Here is a 15,498-nt window from a genome sequence, read left to right on the forward strand (position 1 = left end):
CTTGTGCTTAAAATTTATCTTGTTCTAGATCAGAAACCTGACAGTTTCGTAGCCTACAGAGGTTCGCTCAATTTGCTCTTGTTCCAGGGAGTGATAAAACATGGCTCAGAAACATCATTTCTTTGGCAAAGCTGGATGTGAGACTACCAAGAACAGCTATAAAGATTTACATAAGAATTTACATTCTGTTGTAATTTAAACTGTAATAATTTAAATTCACCCTGAGTAACAATTTTCATCCAGAAGTCTCCAACTCTATTATGAAATAAGATGGATGTGGCCATTTTCAAATTACATGTGTGGAAGGAAGATTGCAAAAACATTAGGGTGGCTTTTTACTTTTGCTCGTGGTGGAATAATTCTCCATGTCTCATGTCTCTCCACTGTGTACTATCTGGGTGAGGTCACGTTGAGTCATGTGTGTTGACATGAAAAACCAAGCCAATTATAGACAACTCAATTATTTCCTCACTGATTAATGTCTCGATATATTTTGGTTTACTCCATGATTCTCATACGCTAATTTTCATCTCAAAGCGGGTACAGCTTTTGCTGCCGCACAAAATTGTTTTACTTTATCTTCACCAATCTCATTTGAAATCCATAAAAGCATCCAGCAGCTTGATGGTAAATTAAAGCTGTTTCAAAACCATAATCTGTCTTTAAAATAATGTGATGATTTATTGAGAAAAGAGATAAGAATTTGTAATTCCTGGATGTATTTGATTTATTTATCTACCCCCTGGAGCCAAAAAATGAGCAGAAAAGGTTATCTCTGCCTTTTCTTTTATGAAAGCTATAGCAGTCTGGGAGATAGTCCCGACAGCACAAAATTCCTTAGTTCTGGAAATGGGAGGAAGCTACTCTCAGCTGTGTAGCTACCTATCAATAATGAGTTTTATCTTCTGACCTGTGCACTGTTAGAGGAGTGTTTAAAAACTGTAATCAAGTGTGAGTCTAGATTCAAATCTTTCATGAGTAACTCTCCAAGTGCTGGCTGTTATCTGGTTTCTGAGAAAGCACAGCCATGTGTATGATCTTTCCTAGCTTGCAGCTGAACTGTCACACTTTTTTCTTGAGAACATGGTAGTAGTTGTCGCACTGGATAGGTTTCCAGGGGCACAGTCCTCCCAGAGAGGCCTGGAAATACAGCTCAACTCAGTAGGAAATGTTCTGCCAGCAGAAGAGGCAAGATGACAGATTCGGAGCAGAAGAGAGCATGACTTCAGGAGAGTCCTGCAGCTGGGAGAACCCTGATGGCACTGCAGAAGCATCCTTCTTTCCAGGGATTGTTGTCAGTAACCGTAGCTGAGGAACACAACTTCTGCCTTTAAAGCCTCTTCTCTTTTATTTTGCAGACAAAGCAGAAAAAATGCCAGTTCTGTATCTCAAGACTCATGGGAGCAGAACTATTCCCCTGGAGAAGGGTTCCAGACTGCGAAAGAAAATCCCAGATACTCCAGCTACCAAGGATCAAGGAATGGCTATATGGGGGGACATGGCTTCAATGCCAGGGTAATGCTAGAGACACAAGAACTGCTGCGACAAGAGCAGAGGCGGAAAGAACAACAGCTAAAAAAAAAAACTTCTGAAGGGCCTAGCAACTATGACTCATATAAGAAAATCCAGGACCCTAATTATACTCCTCCTAAAGGTCCTTTCAGGCAAGATGTACCACCTTCACCATCTCAGGTAGCAAGGCTGAACAGACTGCAAACACCAGAAAAGGGAAGACCATTCTATTCCTGAGGTGAAGAAAATGAAGATCAACTTCTCATGCAATAAGGAACACTTTCACATGGGGACGCAGTTTGCAGACCTTCCCAAGTGATGGTACTAAAGACTACATCTGTTGTCTGTTTCAGTGCCTTTAAAAACACGGGCAGAGCATTGCTGGGCCTTCTGTCTTTTCCCTTCTGTCTCAAGTGTTGAATACATGGAAGGATGTTCCACCAGTTGACAATCATAGCAGAAGTGAGCAGCGCCGCCCTGCGTAACGAGTCCCATAGCCTGGTCCAGTAGTTGTCAATGGCTTATTACTAGGATTTGTTGTCATTTTTATTATTATTTTTTCACTTTGCAGTGACTTACTACACCAACATGCAGCTTTGTGGCATAAAATTAATGAATTTGAGGTTGAAAGTATCATTGACATGTCCTTTTGTATTTCCCTCGCATCAGGAGGAGAGTTACATATCACTCGTGAGTGGATGAGGCTTAGCTCTGCTCTGGATCACAGTCTCAGTTCTAAGCTGTTTTGTGATGGAGTCATTACAGGTCTTTGTTGATCAATATTTAAGTGTCTATATGCTGAAAAACTATCCTTCTCCTATTATGCACATATGCACTCTTTTTTTCTCTCTGCCCATTCTCTGGGCTTATTAAAAAAGCCTTTATCCTGACTCATGAGGAAAACAATATTAAGCTTTCAGTTATCCTGAGAATCCTGTTACAATTGCCTTATAATCTTAATACCCAGTCCATTACAAATGAAATAACTGGAGAGAGACTATTTATACAGTCACAGCCAAGCCCTTGATAAGTATATTTTACTGTTTTATTAAAGATGGGAAACTCTGAACAAACATACAACTGAGTTCTGCTTTGCTTTACTTCTAGATGAATTTGGTCCTGTGACACTTGTGCCTAGATGGAGAACTAGGGAGGGTATCATCCCATAGTCATCTGCTATGCAGTTGTTTTATTTGGACAAATCTTGGAGATAGCTTAAAGCAAAAGCAGGAAAAATTAAAAGTTTGTTTTGTTTTGTTTTTTAATCTTATTTTTTACAGTTTGTGAAGCTTTGTGGACAAATGTCTTGTGCTTCCCCATACGTATTGTTGCGTTGTTGCTGCATTACAAATAAACCTTGAAGTATATGAATGTGAGATAAGAGGAACAAACTGTTACACATCATCCTGAGAACATGTCAGTGTCCAAAAGTAGTGAAAGAAAGAGGAAAAAAAGCAAAAGAAAAGAAAAGATTGCTCCATTAGTGAGTGATATTTATGGGTATGGGATGTGAGACTGTCTCTTGCAGTAGCTGGTTTTGTTCGTTGGGCTGAAGTTCATGTATCGTTAATAAATACAGCTGGGTTGCTGAAGTGCCTGCAAATCCTGATGTGAAAAAAAAAACCCAAACTCACCAAAACCAAAAGGCTGGAGAATGAATCTCAGCATATCATGTACAAAAAGGCAAGAGAGAAAGTGAGCGAGAAGATCATGTATCGCGTGGTTTCAAACAAACGAGCAAACACAAAGCCTATGTTTTTTACCTGGCACGTTTTCTTTTTGCGCCGACTAGTTTCTAGAATACCTGTGAATATCAGCACATGTACCTGTGTCTTTTATGCCTGTTTGTTAATGATTTTGTTAATATTGTACTCCCTGTTGAAAATCTGTTATTCGTGTAAGTGGCTGACAATGGCTCTTTTACGCAGGCTTTACGGAACTGTGTAAAACGGCTTCCCGTGTACAGATGAAATTTAGAATAAAAAGGCTGTTTCCATCCTCGTCTTGCTATTGCCTGGAGACTCTTAGGAGAATTGCTGCAGACACTGAGTTTAAAAAAGATATTTAACAGATGTTATTTGATCCTGCTCCTAATGTTTTGCGTGTGTCTTTCCGCGAGCGCTTATAAATGCTGGCAAAAGGAAAGCAAGATTTACAGCCCGACTGGACACCTGAAGGCTGTCCTCAGAGGGTAGAACAGCACAGGTTAACACTCTTGTTGTTTTAGGCCATACCTGTCACATTTTAAAGGTGCATTCTTAAGGGTAACCTCTGTAGCAGAACTCTTTCATGGTGTACTGTGGAGTCCTCTCCCAAAGGAGAGCACTGTCAGAAGGGCACCTGCTGTGCTCTGGTCAGATCCAGGCATGAGTGAGGAAGCCTCTTCTGTGCTAAGTGTCTGTTTTGGGCTCTGATGGGAGCCCTTTGCAGGAACGTTAATGTGGTGAAAAATGGGAGAAGGCAGATTTATGAGTAAAGCAATATTTACAGTGCCAGTGATACTCTGTTTGCCTCATTAGTATTGGAGTTGTCTGTTTTTCTCCCTCTTCCCCTCATTCCTCCTTTTGTTGAATACTGCAGGAATGTCTATCATAATTCTGTATATGCATGACATCAGGCCGTTGCCATGGCAATAAGTGTCAAATTATTCACTGTGACTTTAGTGTGGGATCTCAAGGGGAAGAGTAGCAGCAACTACAGGGTGGACAGGCAGCTTTTGGTGCCCAAGTAAACTCAAAGCATGATTTTGCAGGAGGAGGGAAATAATTGCATTTGCAGTTTTATAGGCCTTGCTGTCTCATCCTCCGAGTGCATTCCTAGATTACATAGTTTGATGTAGCTATAGAATTATTTGGACAGGGAAATAATTGCAAGCACCAAAAAAAAAAAAAAAGTATCCCCAGGAACTGAAAACAGATTGAAGTCCTTTTCAAAATCAGGCCTTTGATAAACTGTTGTAGGAAAAAGGGCATATGTTGGAGAAGTATGAAGTACAGGGTGTTTTACGTGTGGGGATGGCATATGTTAAAGTTTACTCTTGTATGAAACTCCTCTTCAAGGTGTTAACAATTTGCCATAATTAGATGTGCTCATGAAAGAAGGCAGATGTTCTCTGTGGGCCATGCCTGTGTTATGTTAGTGAAGAATAAGGCCTGTTTCTGGCTTCGTCATCCTTTCTTCTCCCTGACACAGCGTAGACAGCATTTCTAATATTAACTCCTGTGAGCCGCAGAGGGCGAGAAGGGAGTGGGAGGGGAGGTGTGTGAATGGAAAACGACCTTTAGTTCTGCATACTGAATAGATCCAAAAGTTAATTGAGCTAACAGCATTACTGCACTGATTTGTTTGTGGACGCATTGCCATTACAAGATTAACTCTCTAACGTTAGTGTATTGAAGGATGGGTGCAGGACAGCCTGTAAGGGAGCTTACAGCATGGAGGAGTGGGTGTAAGGCTTGCACATTTTTCTATGTTTAAACATTAACACAAAAAAAACCCTACCCATCTGCAAAGCCTGCTGGTTTTTTATCAAAATAATTTGTTAATGCTATTGAAATTCCATGGGAAAGTTTAATATTACTCATGCAGAAGAGTTTCTGCAAAAAAAAATACCACCAAAAACTAACTCTACTTCCCCTGTTCTTACAGAGCCTCCTTGGAAACAAGAGTGCAGGCCTGGTGAGTCATTGCAGAGGCCAGATAGTTTAATATATGGCTTTGAGAGCTCTGCCATCAGAACCAGCCGAAAAATGGCGCAGAGCCCAGCAGAGCATGGCTGGGAAATACAATTGCCATTTATTGCTGGCAAACAGCAGGAAGGAAAACAAAACAAAATGTAAGCCCATCCCGACTGCAGATGCATGGCTTGCCTTTCAAAGCTGTGCTGATGTTCACTCTGCTTGTGAGTGGCTGTAACATTGTGTGTATCTGTGCAGAGGATGTTGAGAAAGAGAGGGAAGAAACTGGCCAGACAAGGAAGATGTGTGCCAGATTAGCAGTGTTGGCCACGTACAGGATACTGTTGAGTGACTCAAACCTTTGAACTCGCAGTGTTGAGACTTGAAGTGAGTTTGGCTATTGCATGTCTTTCTCAAAATGTTTCCTAATTCTGTTTGCTGTGCCTGACTCTTTCTACATCTTTCTCTCCCCAGTCCTCACTTTAATTCATAGTAGCTGGGAGGAATCTGTCAGGAATGCAAATGCACAAAAATCCTCACCTATTTTTTTTATGCTGCTGTTGTGCCATTGCACCCTGGCATTCTAGTTTAAGTTTTAGCCCTAACTTGGCAGAGAAAGGGTCAGAAATCCAGGATGGGGAAACCGACTGTGTGAAAGTAGGATTTGTTTGTGCGTGTTCATGCAAGCAAGCATGCAACAGAGAGAGGCACAGATTGGATTTATTTGCCTTTGTGTCCAGCTTGAAACCCTCTTCAAAAATTCTTGCAGCATTTCTTCAGGTTTTTTTTTTCATCTATACAGAAACCAGCTGATGATTTGATGCACATGATTATTGCTTCATGCTCTCTCATACATCTCCTCTGTTTGGTGTCAGCATCACACTCTCTCTTTTACATCCACTGATTAATTCTGTTGCATTTATTTGTTTCTCTAAATGACATGCAATTCATTCATAACGTAGGCTGCAGCTTGCCAGTGATTGATATTTCCCTCTTAGCTTTGCAAACTTATTTTAATATTTTTCTGTCCTTGGGAGTAGAGTTATCTGCTGTAATTTACACTTTAATCACATCTTTTAAATTGATACTAGAAGCTTGAGCGGGGATTGCAGGAAAGTAGACTACAGAATCTGGCTTTGATTCCTGTTCTGTGTGCAGCATGCACAGCCCAGGCAAGACATGAAGACTGTACAGTGTCCTGCCTGAGTGAGATAGAATCATAGAATTAGTCTGGGTTGGAAGGGACCACAAGGATCATCTAGTTCCAGCCCCCCTGCCATGAGCAGGGACACCCTAGCCTAGATCAGGCTGCCCACAGCCTCATCCAGCCTGGCCTTAAACACCTCCAGGGATGGGGCCTCAACCACCTCCCTGGGCAACCCATTCCAGGCTCTCACCACTCTCATGATGAACAACTTCCTCCTCATGTCCAATCTGAATCTCTTCACCTCCAGCTTTGCTCTGTTCCCTCTAGTCCTGTCCCTCCCTGAGAGCCTAAAAAGTTCCTCTCCAGCTTTTTTGTAGGTCCCCTTCAGATCCTGGAAGGCCACAAGAAGGTTACCTGGGAGCCTGCTCTTCTCCAGACTGAACAGCCCCAACTCTTTCAGTCTGTCCTCATAGGAGAGGTGCTCCATCCCTCTGAGCATCCTCGTGGGCCTTCTCTGGACATGCTCCAGCATGTCCACAATATCAAACTGAAGAGCTTTGGAGGAAGTTCAGGAAAGTTTTGAAAACATCTATTTATGCTCACTGCATGCTATCTACTGTGAACAAAATAATAGCTGCATGAAGTATCACTCTCTCTGGCTGGCTGATGCTTTCAGAGCTCTGACAGACATGACTGTGGCTTAAAGACAGATGGATGGAAGAGGAAGCTGCTTGTGCCCTTCCAAAGGATGCCTGGACCTACTCCTCTCACAAACTGGCTCCAAAAATACTGTTTTCATCTGCACATCTTACAGCAACCAAGGTCTGGAATAGGCTTACATTCACACATTGTGCTGAGAAGTGCAGTGACATCTGTCAGAAAGGGAGGGATGACAGCCGCGGGTGATAATAGCTTCACTTTGATTTTCATCTGCTTGTTGTTGGAGTAATCTTTGTCTCAGGACAATAAGAAAGAAATTAAAAATGAGGGGAAGGAGTGAAGTATTAGCAAAAAAAAAAAAATTAAACCTCACATTATTGTCACCATTAGAGCAACTGGTAGGTAAGTGCTACTTTATTTTCCTTTTTACGGACCAAAGGCATCAAAAAAGGATAAACCAACTGCGAGTAACCTCAGTGCAAAACTCATGACCCTTCTAGAGATTCATTCTATTGTATGGCCTGTAAGATGTGAATTGGCAGCACAAGTAAAACAACTTCAGTGACCCTCCACCCATGGAATTTCCTGGGATGTGTTTAGATTGCCAGGCCTTGGGATTAGAGGCTGTGGTTTGTTTTTATCCTGTGTAGGGCAGAATACTCTTGCTGGCAGTAAGAGCTGGTAACTATTTGGGAGTTCTTTGGTGTGAATGGAGCTTTTTAGGAGTTGCTGATAGAGATTTTTTGCAACAAGTGCATGGCTGTCCCATTTTAAGATGTATTCCTAGTCCTAACAGTATTCTCATTTGTAAGCACAGAGCACATTGTTAGAGCCAGTAAGAGCTGGGGACTTGCCACATTTGGCAGTTCAAATGAGTTCTTCAGATCTCTTCATTTAACTAAGGGACTGCTTTAAAGCTTTTATAGAGGGAGAGAGAGAGAGAGATTGCTTCCTCATGGAACTAGGAAATACATTCCCATGGTCGCTGTTTGAAGCTGAAGAAATATGTTGAGGAATTTTAAGAGACTTCAAGGAGCCACAATCTTTTGCCAGGAGCTCTGGGCAGTTATCACCTTGGTGTTTAGCAAGCTGGAGAAGACATTAGTTTTCACTGCTCCAGCAATATAGTTCTTATTCCCTCTTAGAACTTGCTGAAGTCTGAGACCCCCTTCTGGGTACCCATCACATTTTATACCTTCTTTAGAGGCAAGCATGAAGCTTTGTAATACTTCAGCTGTAGCCAGGCTATTAAAAGCCAGTAGGCTCTTAGGAACGGGAATGCCTTTGCCTAGAACTTCCTTTCTCGTGATGATGTATGGTGTGTTTCATTTTTCCAACCATCAGTTGGTTCCTGTCCATGACACGCAGCTTCCTCAGGTTTCTCAGTGTATCATACATTGAAGCGGTGCTCCGTGGCTCAGCCCAACTGCAAGAACTATTTTAACAAGTAAATGTTTTTGAATAACATTAATAATAATTTATTAATAGCTGATGATGTGTTTTTCTCAGCTATGGGCTACCAAGAAAGGCAAATTCGTGCTAGAGGAGCTGTTTTGCATTTGCAGAGGAGGTTTAAGAAGTCTTCTCTCACATTAGCTTTTGAAACTCACTAAAGGTTATTCTAATCATCAGCAGCAATGTTCCATTGCAGGGTGGCAATGTCTTGTATTAGTGCCTGGTTGGTGATTTGCAAAAGTCTACTTTATAATCTGAACTGAGTTCATTGTAATTTTCCACATATTGTTCCCCACTTTGAGAACTGTATAAAATCATATTACAAATAGAAGGCACTAAATTATGCTAACCAAAAGCTCAGTTGATACTACAGCCAGCAAAGTGGAAATAATTTGTGTCTGAATATCCTATTCTTTCTTTGAAAAATAATGCACAGAAATTGTTATCAATAGTAGTATACAGAACTTTACAGTTGTTCCTTCTCATTTCTTTTAAGTCAGCTCACAAGAATAATTTTCTCATCTTTATGCAGAAATTTTCTGCCTTTTTTTTTTGTTGACTAAAATATTACTAATCTAATTTCCTATTAGAAAACTCATTTCCAGCACTGCAGAGCTGAAAGGTGCTACCAAGCATTTAGTCCTCAATTTACATACAACAAACCCTGTAATCTGATGGGGGATTTCACACAAGGATGGCTGCATGCAATTACATGGGCACAGAAAAAAACTTTTATCCAAGGCTCTGCTCCACAATAATTTCATCTGTTGGGCTCCCAGTGAGATTTCTTCTATTGTTAAATTGCTTATTGACGTGGACTTAAGAGTAGAAGAATCTGCAAGATGTTGTCATACCAGGCTTTCAATGCTGCTTGCATTTCTTTCTTGCTTTTTTTCCCTCCCCTTTTAATTATAATTTGTGTTTGTTAGAAAGGGACAAAGTAAACAGATTGGAATAATTCGTTTGAGTTAACGCTCATTGACAAGAAAACATTAAGCATTCTCCAGATGAAGCATCAGTCATGAAAGACAGAAGGATAATCCTAACATTACAACTCAAGTAAATTAGTTTTTGGATATATATTCCAGCATTGCATGAAGCTGTACCAATTCTTAATGCTGGCATAATGATATGCACTTTTAAATTATGCCAGAAGTCATCATTACAGCAGAGAGAGGATTCACTGTTTGTGTTTATTAATGTGGGAACGTTGGAAGAGTATTTGATATTAAATGTCACAGTCTACAGTGATTGGAACTGAACAACTGTAAAACTGATTGAGAGGACTTGGGTGACAGATAGAAATGACAAACAGAGCTTCAGACACTGCCGTGGTGGAAGCACACCCTGATGTTACACCACAGAATGAGTGGGACACCATGAAGCAGGTGCAGTCTGTTTGGAAAGACGAGGAGAAAAGATGGAGGGCACAGGACCATGGTAAGCGTGAGCCTGAAGCACATTTATTCCTTCTGAGTAGAAGGGCACCACGTGTATCTTAGCTGGGGCACATCTTTCTCTTTTAAAGATTCAAGGCTGTGTTTGTCCACAGGTGTACAGCTGAGGTGTGGTTTCTTTTAGTTGCATGAGAGTAAATACAGAGTTCTGCCCCACCACACTGTGCCAACAGCACCATCGTAGCTGCTCCTCAGAAGCTTTGACTCAAAGCTCATAGCTCACTGTCCAGGAAGGCCAGGACAACTTTTCTCCAGAGGGTGGAAGGAGCTGCTTTGCCTCGTCTGTATGACAGGCTGACATTAGCACAGAAAAAACTGTAGCAATCATGTTAATGTAAGTATTAAGTTTCTCTTTAATTAACTGGGATGCAGGACTCAGCCTGGAGAGGAGGGTCTGGAAATCTGCCTTGGCACTCTGCAGATTTAAGTAAGAAAAGAAGGAGGTATGTTACATAGCAGCTGATCTATCTCCTAGGTGTACCACGTGTGTTCTCCCAGTCCACAAATGAAATGTGATTAAGGGTTTATCTCCCTATAAATACCATGTATACTTATTAAGTGCTGAGTGATTTGCATTATGATGACATTTGATCGGTGATGCTCAGATCCACCTGGTAGAGTTTCAGCCAGGAGCAGCAACAGTCCCCCTATTGTCTTGACTTGGTGCTGAGAGGCAGCAGTGAAAGCGGTACATACAGGAGGCAATGCAGGACTCTAATGCAGAACGCAGGCTGCTTTTGTTAAGCATCCTCTCCCAAAAACGCTGGCCAGTACACATTGTTTCCTTATCAGTTTTTCCTCTTGAGAGATTCCAATTCCATTTAAGCCACAGGCCCAAATCCTTCCTGAGCACGAGTGAGGCAGCAAGGAGGATGACTAGAAATAGTGCGGCCGAGGAGCAAGCGCTGCCTTGCGTGCCTGTCCCTTCCAGCCACCCAGCCACCTTTCATTATCAGGGGGATGAATACCATATCTGACTGCATAATCACAATCCAGTGACCTGTCAGAGCAGGCACTAAAATAAAGCTCTTGCTGTTTCCCTTTGACTAGGCTTCAGTTCTGGAACCCTTTTAACCCAGATTTTCTGACACATTGTAACGTGTAGGCATTTAAGGATGCAACCACCGAGCTAATATGTTTTAGATTGTGCCCTTATAACATATATGGTGCATTTAGTGTCACGATTTCTGGTAAAATTGGAGCACCCCGATGCCAAAGTAATAGCCTTTAATTAAAGGAGCTACAGCCAGAATGGTTAAAGCATATTGAACAGCAGAAATTCCTGCCCAGTTTTTCCAGCAATTTTCCTGCCTTTGCTATTTGCCAGCACATTCTTGATGAATGTCTAAGGTAAAAACGAATGCTCATTTGGATCTTGAATGCCATTCAACATATGGAAAGAAGAACTTAATTCTCTTTTAAACAGGGCCTCACACGGCCATCAATGAAAAAAGCTTTTCTTTCCCCCTCCCTCCCCGCAAGAATTCATTACAGTGCACTCTGTGGATCAATGCTGGACATGAGGGCCAAAGGGGTATATTGGCCTGTTGGAAAGTCTAAACCAAACTTCTCTCGCTTAAAGCCAGCTCCAGATTTTGTAGAGAATGGGAGAGAGCTTAGTGTTAAATGTTCTTCCATGTGGTTTCTTTCCTTGTTCCCTCTTGCCTGAGACAAAAAAGCCACACAGCTGGACAGAGGGAGAACACTCTTTGTTTTGTAGGTTGGAGAGGGGAACCAAAAGGGCTGGTTTCACACCCCCCAGATAGCTGTGCTACCAAAGAGGAGCCCCGAACAGATGCCCTGGTAAGCCACACACGTCTGTGGTCGGTTTGCATGTGGGGTTAGAGTTTTCTCAAGGTCTTCTCAGAAGGTTACAGTGCAGAGCCCCTCCAGACATTCCAGGTTGCCCTTTGTTAGACTAAGGAGTGAGTGATGTGGTGAACTATTTGCACAACAGTTTGTAAGCCCTTGCAGAGAGAACAACTCAGGAAAATCTATGGGATTCCTTTTAAATTGTTGGGTTATTTTTTTCCTTTACCTCTCCTTTCATGGAGTGCTGAAGCTGGTCCTCTACCCAACCGTTTTACCAAAGAGGTTGAAGAGTTGTTTGGGTTAGAACAGAGATCCTGAGGATCCAAGAGGGAGAAATTCTGTTTGTCCCATTTGGCAGCCAAACAGGAAAGTCGCAGAAGTCGGCCAACAGCTGTGGTACTGTGGTGAACAGTCCTAAAGGGCATAAAATGGGCTTGAGCGTCTCCTGTCTTATTTACCTGCCTGCATTGCAGCCAGAGGCGGAAAACAGGACAAAGGCAGCCCAGTCTGGTTTGATCCGGTTGCCTGAGAGGGGCTTCCTGGGGCCCACGCCCCTGCCCCGTGCAAGGCGCAGGTGCCGCCCGTTTCTGGCACACAGCACCTGTGGGCTCTGCCTTTTCTGGGCCTGTTTGGGGGATTGCCAGAGGCCATTGGGTGATTGTGTGGCCAATGGGACCGTTAGCCTCGGCCATTGTCCTATGAAAGGGGCTGAACAGGTGAACAAGCTGCTTGTGTGCTGCTCGCTCCTCGCTCTGCTGCTGCGCCCTCTCCAGCCACCTCAGCCAGCAGCTGATTCCCCTTTGCAGCCCACCTGGAACTCACCAGAGGACTTCTGCCGACTATTTTCCTGCCGATGTTTCGGGCCACAGACATGAGGACTAGTGAGTATTCTTAACTCCTTGTTCAAGCTGCTAAAGGAATTTAACTAACCTCACCGGCGGTGACTGAAGCCGCCAGACTCTGTCAAGGGCATTGCTAAAGCCAGCGTACAGAGACAGTCTGTAAGGTAGTTCTGCTAACTGCATCCAAGAGCTTGTGTGGAGGGTGGTAAATAAGTTTGGGGGAATTATTTTGTGTATATTAATGAATTATTTAATGACTTTTAAATCGGCCTCATTGCATTTCACCCCAAACTCAGATTTCAACTAGCCCCTTCATAACAGGCACCAACCAGCAGCAAGCAGCAGACTGCCTGATTGTATTGTGTTAACACAAGCCCCCGAGCTGTCTAAAAGCACTGGACAAACCATGTCCTGGCACCAGGCCTTGGAGACTTTAGTTCCCATTTTTATATCTTTGAACCAAATGAAAATGTGAATTTTTAATACTGATAGCTTTCTAATTGGATGATTCTTTGAGCCTTCTCAGATTAGGCTGTGCTCCCAGGCAGGCAGACTTTTACAGACAAGATCTTCGCAGCCAAAGATGCAGCTCTACTTAGTGTGCAGTAGTAATATTTCCTAGACATCTATTTTGTGTGACAGTATCATAAGCCAGTGGAAGATATTAATTTTTAGTATTTTATTGCACGTGTAAAGGTGTGCAGTTGCTGGATAATGAAAAATGCTTGGAAGCAAGCATTTTGGGGAAAATGTACATGAATCAGAAGGATGCTTATTTTGTATTTTCACTTCCTGTGATCTTCAGAAAATGCTGACTGCAGTCAGCAATGTTGGCAACAGTCCTTTTTCACAGAACCCTTGAAGTATTGCAATACCTCATTGCCCACAACAGCCAGCCAGGCTTTTAACAAATTAGTCCTGAGTATACAGATTCTGCAGAGATTCTGAGGTCAGAAGAGACCTCTCTACTAACCTGTTGTATTACCTAACTTCCTTTTCAATACCAGCTGTAGGACTGTGCTCAGTACTTCCTACACCAAACTCAATAGCTCCTGGCTGGAATCAAGAAAGTCTTCCAGGAAGACTTGTAGTTTGTTCTGATGATAAAGGACAGAGACTTCACTGCATGCTTTGGCATGTCCTCACTTTTTAGTTGCCTACACTGATAAAAATTCTTGTTATCGTAACCTGAAGTCTTCTAACTTCATCTTTGCTGATCTTCATCTGCCTTTTTTATTTGCTCAGTTAAAAGCAACAGTACATGGATGTAATTTTATACACTGAGCTTACCATGCCCAAATGAGACACGTTAGTCTTGAGCCTCAGACATGGAAAACATGAACAACAAAGTCACACTAAAGGATGGAGAGAGAGAGAGGGAGGGTGAAGCCTAGAACAAATGTCATGTGCTGAAATTCCATCTGCAAACTATGCAGGCAACAATAGAGACCAGTTTTTGAAACCTGGCCTCTAAATACCACAATTCACAGTCAGAAATAAATTTTCAAGGTCCTGCCTTCTGTCACATTAACATTCTCCTGAGGCTTCAGTATCTGCTTTTTAAGGTTGGGTTTTTTTTGGTTGCTTTTTTTCTCAGGGAGAGGGGCGGGGGTGTAACCTAGAGATAATTCTTCATGCTTCTTCTGTTTGGTGTAAAGTCATGGTGCATTGTCACCCTGAACATACCATCCTCTACCTTTAATCTTATTCTCCTTGTTGAACAGATGCATTCTCATATCCTTTTTTCAGTCAAACCGTAGGATCTGGCTGAAGCTGTGTTCAAAGAAAGGAATGTATTTGATAGCTGAAAATTTAAACCTGATTTTAAAAGCTAAGCTAAATATTTTGTATTCTAAGAGGGTTTTATTTCTGGCTGGAACAAAAAGAAGAGCAAGAACTTCAGCTTTAGGCTTTTGTCTGTTGAGAAAGCCTAAACCAAAACCAGTAGCCTAAACCAAACCCAGTACTCCAAACCCCCTTCTTGCATTTCTTTGCTGACAGGTTGGTTTTTTTTTTTTTCCTCTGTTTCTTCCTCTAAACACAAAAGGACATTTACCATTGCAGTCATAAGCAGTGAGCAACACAGAGTTCAGTTATGCCAGAGAGAGAATGTAAGACTAAATGAACGTGTCAAGGTAATGTCAACTGGGGGGGGGCAGGGGGGAAGAAGAGAGAGAGAAGAAAAAAAAAAGAGAGGCACAGAGTGACTTTTTAAATCTTTCACACAGATCTTATCTATTCATATACTAAATCAAAGCAACTCTGATTGCTCTATCAAGTGTAATATATAATTAAGGCAATTCAGTCCTAAGGTTTGGGGTTATCGCAGTTCTTTTGATTCGAGTTGCTGATTGTCTTAGTGAAAGAGCTGGTTGGGAATTTTTTGACAGAGAGGTTTTCATCTTAAAGGAAAAAAAATAATTATCTGCCGAAAGGGAAACTTTTAAGTGAGGACAAAGCCTGCAGAACAATCAATAGCCCGGGAGGTGACAGCACCCACAAGAGCACGATGGTGCAAACCCCTGATTCTGATCAGCCCGGACAGTGCTGCGGCCGCTGAGCTGCTAGCTAGCTGAGACTGCGTCAAGCACTCTCTCATCTTGATTTAAATTGTAGTGCAATAAATGCCCTAACTGCTAGGCTGTGTATTCAGTCCTGTCTCCCTAGCTGGTTTTGATTTGGCCCTGAAAGGGGAGTGAGAAAGGCTTGAAATGCTAAGGAAGCGCTCTCCTGTGCTGCACGTCTTGGCTGAGATCTCTGTGAGCTCTCCTGCCGGGCAGTCTGACCTCTGCAGGCTTTTTCAGCGTTCATTATAGCACAGACCTGGAGCACGCATGAATTTCAGCACTTGAGTAACGCGAGGGTGAAGGAGCCAAGCTGGCACTTCTGTGTGCTCGTAACCACCTTCCCGGACAGGCTGTGGGCAGCACACAGAT

General features: G+C 42.4%; 1 protein-coding gene across 14 annotated transcripts in view; it reads left to right on the plus strand.

Moving 5' to 3' along the window:
- Positions 1-15,498, plus strand: part of PARD3 (par-3 family cell polarity regulator) — a 456,724-nt gene that overhangs the window by 429,633 nt on the left and 11,593 nt on the right. For 12 of the 14 annotated variants that reach the window (XM_064162604.1, XM_064162595.1, XM_064162587.1 and 9 more), the window contains one exon: positions 1,359-3,508. The exons of 1 other annotated variant lie outside the window; for it this stretch is intronic. In XM_064162604.1, the coding sequence (XP_064018674.1) occupies positions 1,359-1,749 (391 nt within the window). In that variant the 3' untranslated portion in view covers positions 1,750-3,508. Of the gene's footprint in view, positions 1-87; positions 135-1,358; positions 3,509-15,498 lie in introns of those variants that run through there. One more of the 14 variants, XM_064162601.1, reaches the window with a different exon arrangement.

Source organism: Pogoniulus pusillus, chromosome 23, assembly GCF_015220805.1.
Source record: "Pogoniulus pusillus isolate bPogPus1 chromosome 23, bPogPus1.pri, whole genome shotgun sequence".
Lineage (NCBI taxonomy): Eukaryota > Metazoa > Chordata > Aves > Piciformes > Lybiidae > Pogoniulus > Pogoniulus pusillus.